The sequence below is a fragment of the Lemur catta genome, chromosome 4 (assembly GCF_020740605.2).
Source record: "Lemur catta isolate mLemCat1 chromosome 4, mLemCat1.pri, whole genome shotgun sequence".
Classification (NCBI taxonomy): domain Eukaryota; kingdom Metazoa; phylum Chordata; class Mammalia; order Primates; family Lemuridae; genus Lemur; species Lemur catta.
In genome coordinates, this window is record NC_059131.1 from 95,494,759 (window position 1) to 95,509,696 (window position 14,938).

The following is a 14,938-nucleotide window of genomic DNA, read 5'->3' on the forward strand; positions in this document are numbered from 1 at the left end:
CTATATGTAACTCAGTCTTACAAATCCTTACTGCCAAACTGACCTCAACCACAAAAGCCTTCAGATATATCTAAGGAAAGTATTATCAGGTCAATAGTCTTATCTCTGATGGTGAGGAATGGTTGATTAGCTGTGAAACGGCTTGTTTTTAGTTTTTTGCTTTATTGTTTTGTGAAGGTGTATGTGTGTTTTTGTTTGCCCTGGTAAATATTTAAAGCTTCATAGGTGAGAAGTTTACAATATTTCATAGTTGTGGAGGAATTTACTCTTGCTTTATACTGATGGAAGAGACTCATGCATTTAAAAAAAAATACAAAAAACATGATGACCCACACTAAACCTCACTCAATTCATTTTTCATTCTTTGTATGTTAGGACCTGGTCATATAATAGGCACTTCTTTAATTTAGAAGGTAAAAGTAAAGTTTAATGTGGCAAAAAAATTAAGCATAAATCAGATGTATTACAAATATTTAAGGTAGTTAAATGTTCAAATGTTAGAACTTCTGTTTTTGTGAGGATTTCAATACCATTTAAAATTTTATTTTACTTGGATTAGTGCCTGTGCCTGCTGCAGTGTCCTCAAAATAGCAGATATTAATATTTGCTTTACAGATTTATTGAGGATGATCACAGAGTTTCTAGTGAATATTTTAAAATAAATAAGGCTTTAAAGTAGGGCAGTATTCGAGTATGGATGTTTTGAGTTTGTGTCTAAAATATAGTTTCTTCTTCCCTAGAAAACAGTAAGAGGATGAAGACTTCTGGTAAATTGTTTCATAGCAATGGAATTTGTACATTAGTTTTCTACACTTGGGATTTGGAAAACGGAAGAATTCTTTGCCAGAAGAGGAGGACAAAAGATAATAAGCATAATTCATCTTTTTCTGCAAGTTCTTGGAAATTTAGTTCAAGTACATAGTTTAGTTCTCTGGATTGGGCACGATACGCTCCTTAGAAAACAGGTTTTGAAATTGCAGAAGATAAAGCAGTAATCTCCCAATCAGTGGGTTAACTACCCTGATGATGGTTGCCTGTCTTTGTACAGCTGTGTGCAGACACACGTTATTGGTGGTGGAGGTGTTGTTAGTGGTGGAGGCAGTGAATGAGAACATAAGGATTTAGGGTATAGAAGAGTTGAATTCCTTTTTTCTGTCACTTTGTTTCCCCAAATTCTCCCCCATTCCACCCAATCCTTCATCTTCTCCCAGATTATCCAGTTCTTCCTGTACTTTTCAAAAGCATTGTTTGGCCTTTTGTCATTATAAGGAGATTGATTCTTTTTATCTTCTTACATCACCACTTTCCACCTCATACTGGTTATCCTGATGGAAGCACAAGATTTCATGTTGTTTCTTTGTGGCTTTTGTTTCTTCAAATCTGTGTCTCTTTCCTTTGGTTATCCATCATGCTTGATAGCAACTTGTATCCTTTTTCTTTGGTAGATTTCTCCTTCTAGGGTGTACTTTAGAAGGAAGCTAAGCTACATTCTAGTTTAGTTGGTCCCAGACTGAGATCATTGCCCAGGGGCGACACCACAAGGGTGATTAATGGAGGGATTAAAAGTGTATATAGAAGGTGTTGGTGTGGTAGCAACTAAGCAGCTAGGAATTTAACTTTATTAAAACTCGTTTATTGTTGAAATTCCTGTGGAAAAACTAGCCTTGTGAGTGAGAAATTCTAGCCCAGGGACAGGAGCAGTCCAGACACAAGTAACATAAGTATACTATACTCTTATAATATATTATGATTTGGAACAGGTAAGACCCACCGAAAGCATTCACATTTGAAATAAACACTGGTCCTTGCTCTGTAGTGAGCCAATTTTCAATGCTTGCTGTAACCCCCAAACCTAGTCCTCCCCCCATCCCCATTAACAGATTTTGTTTATTTTGTTGACTTCTGTATCCCCAGCTCCTGGGACAGTGAATACTCATAGCAAGTACTAAGTAAATATTTGTCAAATGAATGAGATTTTGATAATACTGGGTTTTTAAGACACGCATCTATCCTGTCATGGCAGAAAAGACCATACACTTATTTACCAACCTTTTAATATACAAGTGGAGAGAATAACCAGATATATAAGGAGGTAATCTTATTTTGAAATGATCATAATTTCTACAAATTTGTCATCACTGAACTCTTGTGAGTTGGGGATTGGTAAATCTAAAGGCTGAGAAAATCTGAGTGTGTTGTTATGCTAACATTTAATGAGCATTGTACTTACAAAGTGTCCCTCACCTAGTGATTAACCCAGTTTTCACAACAGCTTTCCAGGTTATTAAAATTAAACATTTATTTCTATTTTAGAGACTGAAGCTATAGAATAACGATGAAAGTGCTGGAGTGTTTTTTATTGTTAAACTTTTTTCATGTTAATTTTATTTTTAAGGACTACCTGGACTTTGAGGGAACATAACTTGGAAATAGTTTACATAATAATTCAACAGATTTTTCTCACAATGGTAGTTAATCCAAGTGTGAGATTATTTATAGGGAAAGACTGATTGTGATTTATGCTCATATCTCACAGATGAAAAGCTTTGTATTTCAACTAAAACATTTCCATATTTGGGATTGACCAGATTTGGTTTGTTAGGAGGTGGACAGTTGCCCTTTTATGGCTGCTAGATATTCCATTGCTCTCTTTTATTTCTCTTCAACTTGGTAGCTCTGACACTCCCTCAAGCAATCTTTGTCTTTTCTTTTTTTTTTTTCTTCCTGTTCTTATGCGCTCAAGTATTCTCTCTCTGCTTTCTTCCCTCTCTCTCATTCCAATCCCCTTTTTCTCTCTTCTCTCTTTTTCCTTCCCTCTCCTTTTCCCTCCCTCATTTACATGCAACCTGAACAAACAAAAGAATTTGCTCTGCACTGTGCCTGTGAAAGAAGAATACGTGAACAGTGCTTTTGAGTCAGCCAACTGGGCAGGTCAAGTGAGAAGTGATCTGACCAACAAGGCTCAAGTCAGAAGGATGCTGTGAAAACAGCATAAATCTTAGGGCCTATGAGGTTGTCTAGAAGTTAAGAGAGCTGACCCAGGACAAGTATTAATAGTATTTTGCTTTCAGAATAAAGAGCTTATTGAGTATAATTACCAGACCATTAGAATTAATTTTGGAGAAATACTAGAACCAAATCAAAGCACTGATGGATAAAAGGAAAAAATTAACAGTTAGAATGAGTCCCCTTCAACTTCAATTTCTCCCTCCAAGTTCAAATTTTTACTTAGAATTAAGAATTTCTTTTCAATCTTAAACTTTCCTTTACACCTTGAGCTGTTTACATTTAAAAGCACAGGTGGCTAATTTTAGAGCATCATTATTATTGGCTTAAACATAATGTCAGATTATTGCTGTTATAATAAATAATTACTTGGGTGAAATTGCTGGAGACCTGCAAGTGATATATGCAAGTATTCCTGTCAATTAGTTTTAAACTCAACAAAACTATGTGAAGGAACTTGTTAGGTGTATTGAGAGTCCTGTTTAGATCCTAACAACAGTTCTTCATAGAATCTGTCAAAAATGTGGATTATCACTTTTTAAGTGTCAACATGCTGCCTCTTTAAAGAACATTGCTATTGTTGAGCAAGTAACAAGAGTAACATATAGCATTGTATCTTCGTAGAGTATTCTTCATGGGGAAAAATTGTTTCATTAAATTGAGGAAATTAACCGTCATTGTAGCTATCTGAACTTGGTAAAATAGTTGCCTATTCTTGCCATTGTAAAATTTGAAAAGTTAATATTGGCTCATTTACAATTTTTTCCTCCATTGTGGAAATTGACTTAGACATATCATTTAATTCAACTGTGGTCTAATCATTGTTAAGTCATAGTTGATCTAAATAGTATAGAGAATGCACTGAAGGCTGCATCTCCACCCCTCCCAAAGTGGACAACCTTCATTTGACACCGAAGCTGTGTCCCCCGCCACCTCCCATTAAGTAAGAACTAAGATTCCATAATAATTTTTGTTTTTTTCTTTTTAACAGATGACTTGTTATTATTATGGTTCATTCATTTAGTGTACACCTCCTGCATGTAAACTTGTATTTGAAAACTTGATGTTAACATTGTATGCAAAAAAAAAAAACATTATATGCACTTGAGTCAACTAAAGTGTGAATAATACAAGCTTGTAACTTTGGCCATATTTCTTTAATGTGCATGCCTACCATTTTAAAAAATATTGGCCAGCTTAAAAATTATAGCCTAACATATACGCTGTGCATCTCCAGTTTATCATAGAAACAAACATTTTTCTTCATCGCTATGTTACTTAGCTGTAATTCTTTAAGAGTCTGGATTTGACTACTCTGTAGAGCTGTTAACACAGATCTTCCTGGTTTTTTTTAAACTTTATGGCATTGCTTTATAATCTCTAGTTGGATTATTACAGTATTTCATCCTCAGTATTCAACAGTTTTGGTTTGCTGAAAAGTAGTGTACAGGTTAAGAAGTGATTTTTCTGAAACATGAAATAACAATAGGTAATTTGTTTACTGGGAAAAGAGAATGGACATTATCTATGGGGGGAAGTCATTATTTGGGGAAGGCAAGGAAGATAGGTGGTTTATGGAATAAAATATGACTTCCTTGTTTATATATGGGGCTCATTATCTTTAACCTTAGTTGATCAATGTGGAATCAGAAGTGGGGGACAGCCCTACTTTGTGACTTTCTGACCTTCATTTTTCCCTTGTAAATGGAAATAATGCTGACCTCAGCGTTGTTAATGAGACTTACATGAGAACACACAAGGAGGTGTATTCTGTCTGTTGCTATCTCTTGCTTACTCTGGTATATGAGGCCAGTTTAGGAAGCTACAGGTTTAAGTGGTCATGAGAGCTTCATCTAACCTTATGGAATCAGGGAATGGAGGTAGAGAAGATAATTTGGAAATACAATTAATGGCATTTATCAATGAATTCCTTGTGATCTTAGAAGGCAAGAATGAGGTCAGTAGTACTAGCACCGTAGAGAACGAAGACTTTACATGTCTTTAGGGAACATACATGGGCAGAAGTTGGTGAGACAAGCAATATTAAGAATTAAGCAGCTACAGTGGAGCTTATCTGTAAAGAAAAACTAGTTTCCTATTTTCTAATGAAACAATTTGATGTTAGACAGTTAACTAGTAAAATACCACACAGCACAGCAAAGTACCAAATAAATACATAACAAGAATGACCCAAATGGTGAAAATTAAGTCTACACCTACTAGAGGCCTTATCTTTGTCTCCCTCATTAAACCCCAACTCAGAACCCCCCAGCTTTCTTTTTTTTTTTTCTCCTTCCCCCAGACAGTCTGCTCTGTCACCTGGGCTAGAGTGCCCTCGCTTTCTTTCCTAAACTAGTGTTTCTGTAAGTTACTGACGGAGTATACTTTTTAATTACTGCTTTGTGATCTGGCCAATCTCAGTTCCAAACCTTTCCTTTGCCTGTGCTGAGCAGAGGCTCCTCAGATGTTTGCAGAAGCAATAGGCTACCAGTAGGACCACCCAAGGCAAAGCAGCTTGCAGTCAGGTCTTGTACCATCAACCACTGTGCTCCTATGTTGCTTATTCCTCTTTCGGAGCCCCTTGGCCTCCTGTGTGGCTTGAGTGAGCAGATACTAGCTGCTGGGCCTGCTCTTTTGTTCCTAGCAATGCATGAAGGCAGCGTGACAGGTTAATTGCCCAGATATACTTTGGCAGAAAGCAATTTCTTAAGATTTGAATTGTGGTTAAGACCATGTCTTCAGAATGGTTTTTGACTTTACCACAAATGTAGATTTGATCATTATAATATGATATGTGATAACGGAAAACTAATTTACAATTTAAAAGACATGTATTATTTTGGGTATTTTACACCCAAGCACAAAGTTATTTCTTTATTCATGCAGTGGTGTTATATAAATATTTTGGAAATCTTCTTCCCTATTCTGAACATAAGAATTTTGATTCTCATCATTTTATTTTAGTTTATTGAGTACATTTAAATTATGTGTAGGGTATCCACAATGTCCTGTTTCACATGTGTTTAAAAATGGGAATTGCTATCTTTTATGTTTTCATTAGGGACAGGCTTCTTTGAAATAACTTAACTCCTTATAAACCTGAATCATAAACTATGGGAGACTTATTTTGGCTATCCCATCCGTAACTTTGGTCTGTGTTACGGAAAAGGAAAATAAAAGGCAGGTGCACTACTGAATTCAAATACTTTAAAGTACTAAACTGTGTGTCAGAGGTTTGGCTACTTAAGAAATTGACCAGACATGGTTTCTGGAGATTGGGCTGGTACTGTGTGCATAATTTCCACCAACAGAAAAAAGAAGACTGCAAAAACCTCTTGTTAAACTGTAGTCTGTGTAGATTGATGGTCTTTTTCAATTCAGAAAAAAACATACTTTGCAGAATTATGATTCATAGTGTAAACAAACACTAAATTCAGGAGACTCTCACAGTCCCCACTGCAATTGTAACATAGTTCCCTATGCAGGAAAAATGCAAGAATAATTGTTTCAGAAAGGCATTCTCAGATTTATGACATATATATATTTGGGCACACACACACAGACACACAAGTGTCTGTGTGTGTGTGCATAACAGGCAAGATATGGTTCCCATAGCAGATGTCTTTAGATTTTCTGAATTTTTTATATTTACAGATTTAGAAAACATATACTAAAGAAAAATTTACTCTTTACCTTTATAAAATTTAGTTAGTAGCTGAAGGATTGAGAAGGTAACGAAAGACTTCCTTTCAGATTTTTTTGTCCTCCCTCCCACCAGCAAACCAAATCTGTGCTATATCATAGAAAGTTTAGGTTCGCTTAGTATACTTTACAACTGTATCATACAAATGCATATCCTGTCACATTTTAGTGCCCAGAATTGAACTGCAATTAAATTTTATCCTAATGCAGAATATGTGGAAAATCATGAACGTTATATAATCTAGTTTCATTTTGAACCAAATTTACCAGTATATGAACTTAAGCAAGATAGTTTCTGAGCTGGTTTCCTCATCAGTATAATGAGGATAGTAGCACCTAGATTGATGTGGGTATGAAGTGAGATATGAATGCAAAGTATGTAACATAATACCTGCCCTCCAAGAGCTGCTATTGTAACACACTCCTTGTGGTTAGGAACCATGTTTCTTTTTGCTGCTCTCTATCCAAGTGTCTAACACGTAATAGGCACTTAAATGTGTGCAGAATGGTGAAAGCAAGAAAAAAGGAACCAGAATCTGGAAGAACAATTAATTATACCATTAATAGTTCCAATTAATTACACATTTATACCAACAATTAATTATACCATTCTTTCTCCTCTTGTGTTCTAGAGTTGGTGCTAGAGTGGCCGTCAGTTGTCTTGCTCGCCTGCTGCTCACTTCCTGCTTTGTGGCCTGTGAGTGGCATGGGTCCTAACAGGCCACAGGCCCAGTACCGGTCCGTGGCCCAGGGGTTGGGGACCGCAGGTCTAGAGAATGCAATTTTGTCTTCCTGTTTAACTAAGCCAAACTTAATTAGTAAAGAAAAAACCCTCTTTTGTGAAATTATATATTGCGTATTAAAGCAAAATGGAATTTTTGCTGCTGCCCACCATTATCACTAATAATTGTGTATAGGGCATGTGTGTGTTTTATGTATACACTGGGGAGGGGGGATGAAAAATGTAGATCTCATTTTCTCATTCAGAATTCTACTAACTGGATAGCTTTTTGCATGTGTTGTATATAGGCATAACTGGGAGGTGCTATGTAACCGGCAGTCTGTTCCTCATTGTACATAAGGATTTAAATTTTTTTTGTTAATGCAAATGATACATTATTGAACATCTTTGTATGCATGTTTTTGCATAGTCACAAATTATCTACCTGTATAATAAATTTCCAGAATTGAAATGGCTAGGTCAAAAGAATGCACCTCTTGAATTATAATAGACATTGCCAAAATGTCAAAAGGTTGCGTAAATTTAAACTCCTAACAGTGTATGCAAGTTTCTGTTTCTCTACATATACACCAGCACTGAGTATTATCAAATTTTAAGTTTACAACAAGTAATTTGTAAATAATTGTCTTAATGACATAAGAGTTATACCAGGAAGCTGGCCACAGTCTCTTCTGTGCCACCACCCATGAATGTTTTTTGGTAGGTTTGTGACCACTAATTTATAGAAAAATTACAAGATTATTACAAGGAAGTTTACCCAGATACCTCAAATGGTAACATTTACCACATTTCCATTATCCTTCCATAGGTCTACACATAACTGCACACACATGGCACCCCCCCTAACCATTTGCAGGTAAGAAGTAGACGTCATACCCTTTTCTCCCTAAATACCACAATGAGTGTTTCTAAAAGTAAGGATGTTCTCTTCTGTAACCACTGTACAGTTGCCAAAATCAAGAACTCACAGAAGTGACATTGTGTTCTTCTTACTGTATCATATCAAGATGCATTTGATGTTAGTTTGCCTTATTCAGTCTCTTGATACATGAAATTGGAGTAGTTTTCCCAGAGTGTGATTGCTTCTCCCTTTTTGAGGCCATACTTTTTATTTAAGGTCTTTATATGACATATTAATAGAGACCAGTATTCTTACAGCTCAATTGTACCATCTGGATAGTGGGACTTAAGGCTGTTACAGATTTAACCCAGGGGAATCCCTCTCCAAATGGGGACATTCAGAAAGAAAACATAAGCAAACCTGGAAATAATATTGGAGATACCTAAAAATCCAAATGCTGAGGGTAGCTGGACGTGATGTTCTCAGTCAGCCCTCATTTATGTCTTTTTACACTTACTGCTTCGTTATACCACTCCTGCAGACTGCTATAACGAGAAGTTTTTTTTTTTTAATCAGAAAAGAAAAGGTAGAATAAAGGGACTTTAAAATTAAGAAAGTGGTGCTTTTCAAATGTTCCTACACGGTATATGTAATAAGAGAGTGAGCAAATTTTTCTACCTGAAGAGGCCAGATACAAGCATGTTTCCCTAGCTATTCGTATTTTGGATATAAGATCATTGTTTTCTTAAAAGAAGAAAGCTAGTGAAGTTGAAGTAAAAGGAATTTGCTAGTTTTAAGCTATACGTAATGACATATATATGCTGCAGAATGTAAATTTTCTTGAGCCATCGTGTGTATGATATGAGCATTGCTAGGTGATGATGACCAGCAGATGTTTTCTTCGTTCCCACTCACAGTCTGAGGGAAAAATATATGGAACATAGAGCAGAAGGAAAGGGCATGGTAGAAATTAACTACATACTAGCTCATTCTTGTTTTGTTATTTTTTTCAAAAACCCAGAATCATAACTTTTTCCCTTTAAATGTATACCAGGACTGATTATTACATTTAATTAAAACTGTAGGTGGCTCATGCCTGTAATCCTAGCACTCTAGGAGGCTGAGGCGGGAAGATAGTTTGTTTGAGGTCAGGAGTTCAAAACCAGCCTGAGCTAGAGTGAGACCCAGTCTCCACTAAAAATAGAAAAAATTAGTCAGACGTAGAGGTGTGTGCTTGTAGTCCTAGCTACTTGAAACAAACAAACAAACAAACAAAAACTACATTTTATATAGTATGTAGAAAATTTGAGAAACCTACTCATGCAAATGAGGTATTGATGGTTTGTAATTAGCAAAAAGATAAATTGGATAGTGGCAATGCTTTGTTATGGTGATAGATCGACTCATTTCATGAAATTAAAAGGGCTCCTAGGAAATTTAAGGATTTAGTTTTTATTGCTTTTTTATTTTTTTTAATTTAATTTTTTGAGACAAATTCTCACTCTTTCGCCCCGGCTAGAGTGCAGTGGTGTCATAGTAGCTCACTGCACCTTCAAACTCCTGGGCTTGAGCAATCCTCCTGCCTCACCCTCCTGAGTAGCTGGGACTACAGGTGTGTGCTACCACGCCCAGCTAATTTTTTCTCTTTTTAGTAGAGATGGGGGTCTCACTCTTGGTCAGGCTGGTCTCGAACTCCTGACCTCAAACGATCCCCTCACCTCGGCCTCCCAGAGTGCTTGTATTACAGGCATGAGCCACTCATCCCGGCCTTTTGCATTGTTAAATATACCGTATACCTGTTAGGAACAATATTTTACACAAGAATGGTCTAAACGTGATTGGTCCAACTTATTTCTGGTTTAGTTGTCAACAAAGATCCTGTCAGCAGACATCTTGTTTTTAAAAAAGATTGCAAATAAAGATAAAAATGTCTACCTACCTGTCTCACTGTTTGCTATTTAAAGAGGGAAAGACAGAGCCTAATCTTTAAATTATAATCAGTCTCTGAGTAATTGATAGCTGACGGTTGTCATTCTGCTGAGAAGTGATTATTTTGATTGCATAATATAAGTCCTATGGCACGAATTTTGTTGAATCACCATGTTTAAAGATGGGCTTTCTTTTTTAGATAATTCTTGAAGTTTTGTGTGTTAGTTGTATATCAAATTAGTGGTGTAGATGAATTTTGGTAAGTGTAGGATACATGTAGTGCCTTGGTGTAACTACACAGTTTTAATATGTAGACCTATGAAAATTTAGTAAATAATTAAAATTTAGTTTGATTGTGACCTTCAGAATTATGCATTATTAACCAGCTCATTTTCTTATTCTTTATAAGAAAACTCATTTTCTTATTCTTTTGTCACTCCAGTAATACAGTAACCATTAGTCTTAATGAGATAAATAGGAACGTGATGGCATGTGCATTAAAAATAGAGGATCAGGATTGCACACAACAATTATTTGAGATGCTTTATTACCTACTGAAGAAACAATTTGATTGCAATAATGTTTATAAGATTTAGAAGAATGCATTGTTTTGTATAAAATGCTGTCCAGGCTCAGCAGGTAAATGTATTGAGTGTTTTTATTCGTGTTTTCTGTGGCAGCGGGAGTGATGTTGCAGAAGCATGTTTTGTAATTGTTGACTTGATCAAATGAGTATAAAAAAGGACTTAGATATTTTAATCAACATTTACTTGTTAGCCTAACTTTGAGAGAATTTCAGAGCAGCAAGGGGCAAAATTTACAGTTGAATTTTGAGTGCAGTGAATCTCTTAGTAGTCACGTAATAAACCTATGTTAGATCCTGTGTTACATCCCAAATGGCACTTGCTGGTTATAGTATTAGTAACTAGTATGATGGGTGGCAGCATCATTAAAATGTTTTATCTCATGTGTTCACTCTGTCTCTCTCTCAAATTACCATTGTAAGCCCTTAGGTAGAATTTGATCATACCTCACTTTGCTTCTCTTTTTAAAGTATAACTCTGCATATATATATATATATATATATATATATATACGTATAAGTTTCTGTATCTATTTAAGAAATATTTTAAAGAGTATCTTAAACTTCTTGGTTTTTGTACAGTATTCATATCTAACCTAGTAAGGCTGTTTTATTGTAATCATACATTTAATCAGTTTCAAAGGTTCAAAAAGTGGCCAGGCAGGTGGCTCAATCTTGTAGTCACAACAGGACAATTGCTTGAGCCAGAAATTAAGAGGCCAGTCCCTGGGGAACATAGCAAGACCCTGACACACTACAAAATCTAAAAAAAAATAGCCTGGTGTGGTTGTATGTGCCTGTAGTCCCAGCTGCTTGGGAGGGTGAGGCAGGAGGATCTTTTGAGCCCAGGAGTTAAAGGTTACAGTGAGCTATGATTGGGCCAATGCATTCCAGCCTGGGTAACAGTGCAAGACAGTGTCTGTTTTAAAAAAAAAAAAAGGAAGAAAGATTTTTTTGTTTTTTGGGGTTTTTTTTTGTGGAAAAAGATTTAGGAGCAGATTTAATTTCATAGCTGCAATTCATGGGTCAGTCAGTAGCTCATTGTTTTGAACCTGTGATCTTCGGCCGCCTTGCTGATATTACCACTAAAACACTGTGTTTTGTTTCTTGATTTAAAAAAATTGAATATCCTGTAGGATAAAATCATGGAGAACTAATCATAACTATTCTTTCAAAAAGTTGGATTATTTGCTCATTTGTGTGCTTTATTAATTAAACTTTTCAGTATTTCAGGGTTAATGAAATATTCAAATATTCAGTCACAGATACCCATTGCTTATAATTATCAGTTCATAAAGTGTCATCATATGGCATTTACTCAACAAAATGAACTAAGTGTGATCCTATAACTTTTATCATCAAAGTTGATCTTGTGGAACATCACAAATGTAGTAGAGGAATCTTTAAGTCAAATAAGGCTCCATAATCTCTGACTGTGAACAAGTAACTGTTTATAACCACAATCTTGCTTCAAAACAAAACAAAAAACAGCGTGTATTGGTCTTTTTCAAGTGCTGTGCCTTCACCATCTCTTTCAGAACAAGTTTACATTTCCTATTTTAGAGAAAATAACAGGTCATCACATAGGAACTACAGTTAGTTTCTTCTCACATACTTATCTCCATGAGCATCGTACTTAGTTCCTTTAGTTGTTTTGGGTTAACCATTTATAACTAAAAATGGTGATAATTACTAGCATTTGTGGAACACATACTGCAGCAGTCGCCAACTTTTTGGCATCAGGGACCAGTTTCATGGAAGATAGTTTTTCCATGGCCCGGGGTCAGGGGTAGGCAAATGGTTTTGGGATGATTCAAACACATTACATTTATTCTGCAGTGAAACCTCTCTGCTAATGATCATCTGTATTTGCAGCCGCTCCCCAGCGCTAGCATCACCGCCTCAGTTCCATCTCAGATCATCAGGCATTAGATTCTCATAAGGAGCATACAACCTGGATCCCTCGCATGCGCAGTTTACAGTAGGGATCAAGTTTATATAAGAATCTAATGCTGCTGCTAAGTGGCTGTAAATACAGATGAAGCTTCTCTTGCTCTCCCGTTGCTGCTCAGCATCTGTAGCCTCTCACCTGTTGTAGTCTCTCACCTACCGTAGCCGCTCACCTGCTGTAGCGGTCTGAGACCCTGGGGCTTGGGGACCACTAACTTACTGTGTTCTGAGCACTGTTCTGTATGTTTCTATACATTAATTAACATTTAATTCCCTCAACAACTCCTTGAGGGAAGTACATTCGCTGCATCCTTTTTACAGATGACAAAACTGAGACCTAGAGAGTCAAGTAACTTCAGGGTTACACAGTAAGTAAATACCGAATCATGGATTTGAGCCCAGCCAATCTTACTCTAGAGCCTTTCTCATAACTTGAATGTTGTTTTCTAATTCCAGCCTGAATTGTGCTTTTTTTTGCCTTTGCACCTGCTTTTCTTTCTTTCCTTTTCCACAGAGTCTCACTCTGGATTGCCCTGGGGTAGAATGCAATGCCATCATAGTAGCTCACTGCAACTTAAAACTCTTGGGCTCAATCGATCCTCTAGCCTCAGCATCCCGAGTAGCTGGGGGTACAGGCATGTGCCATGACTCCAGCTAATTTTTCTATTTTTAGTAGAGATGGGGTCTCACTCTTGCTCAGGCTGGTGTCCAACTCCTGAGCTCAAGCGATCCTCCACCTCGACCTCCCGGAGTACTAGGATTATAGGTGTGAGCCACCTGCCCTGCTGCACCTGCTTCTGTTGTGGCTCTCTCCCAACCAGTTGAAATGCATCTATGAGAGGCTATTTAGCATGTTTCACTTCTAAAGGGCTAGAAACCATATAGGCTAATTGTCAAAATTTGTGTTTAAATTTTAGCTCTTCTTGGCACTTAATTTACTTTGTGACACTGGGCAAGTTGTTTTTCACATCTTTAAAATGAGGCCTATGTATATCTTATAGAATTATTTTATAATGATTAAATAAGGCAAGTAATAAAAAATTTATAGCATAGTGCCTGACACATGATAAACACTTGTGAGCTCTATATCATCTCTTCAGCTGTGAGAGTTTTCCTCAGGTCTGCAGATTATGTGTGACTAAGGGTCTTTGATTAATTGTTTTCTTGTGAGCTGTCTCTAAAAGATACCTGTCATCTCTGTCTGATCAGTAAGCTACTTCATCAGAGTGGGTGTGTTGGTTTTGTTTAAGAACCATTTTAAATGTGTATTTTGTTATTTATGGGTACAGATGCTTACTAGAGGATTTCTCTTTTTACTGTTTTCAGTGAGGTTGAAATATGTCATAACAGAGATTTCATGGTGCCTAAAAAGCTTACTGCGAAGTGTATCATACAGCTTATTTAATTTTTTTTCTTTTGTTCTTTTTCAGGAAATTTGGTGAGCGGCCTCCACCTAAACGACTCACTAGGTAAGCATTACATAATATTAGTCAGACTTGCATGCAAACATGTCATAAAAGTATAGATCCTGCTGTTTTAGAAACAATATTAGATGCTCTTGAAGTCATTCAAATAGTGGTATCTAGAGCATAAACTTATTCCCATTTTCTTTTCTCCCCTTTTCCTCTCTCCCCCCAAGGAGGAGTGAGAGGATATAGTTCAAAAGGAAAAACAAAACCTTCCTGAGAATTAGTCTTGAGGTTTTTTTATTTTTTATTGTTATTTTTTTTAGTGACAAGGTCTTGCTGTGTCACCCAAGCTGGAGTGCAGTGGCCCCATCATAGCTCACTGCAATCTCTTAACCCCTGGTGTCAAGCAATCCTCCCACTTCCCAAAGTGCTGGGATTATAGGCATGAGTCACCACACCAGGCCTAATTTTGAATGTGATATAGTGAATGCAATACTGGTGGCCATGCACAGCTAGTTTCTGTATCTAGCACCGTTTAGCCAATCACAATTTGTTGATTGCAGGTGAGACTTGAAAGATTTAATGAATGCTTTTAGAAAAGAATTTTAAAGAAAAGATTTTTACCTGTTTTTAATGAGAATATCATACCCTGTTCTTATTATACAAATTAATTTTACAATATATTTTTTAATTATAAATGTTAAATTTAAAAGTATTAGCCTTGAAAATGATTTTAAAAATTTCTAACAGCCAAAGGTTGTAAGACATCCAGTTCC

General features: G+C 36.4%; 1 protein-coding gene across 7 annotated transcripts in view; it reads left to right on the forward strand.

Annotated features, from left to right (window-relative positions):
* The window catches only part of RBPJ (recombination signal binding protein for immunoglobulin kappa J region), a 95,490-nt gene that overhangs the window by 37,817 nt on the left and 42,735 nt on the right, over positions 1–14,938 (forward strand). For 3 of the 7 annotated variants that reach the window (XM_045550474.1, XM_045550478.1, XM_045550480.1), the window contains one exon: positions 14,184–14,222. In XM_045550474.1, coding sequence (XP_045406430.1) covers positions 14,184–14,222 — 39 coding nt within the window. Of the gene's footprint in view, positions 1–1,975; positions 2,093–7,117; positions 7,406–8,258; positions 8,307–13,074; positions 13,122–14,183; positions 14,223–14,938 lie in introns of those variants that run through there. The other 4 variants (XM_045550476.1, XM_045550477.1, XM_045550475.1 and 1 more) reach the window with 4 other exon arrangements.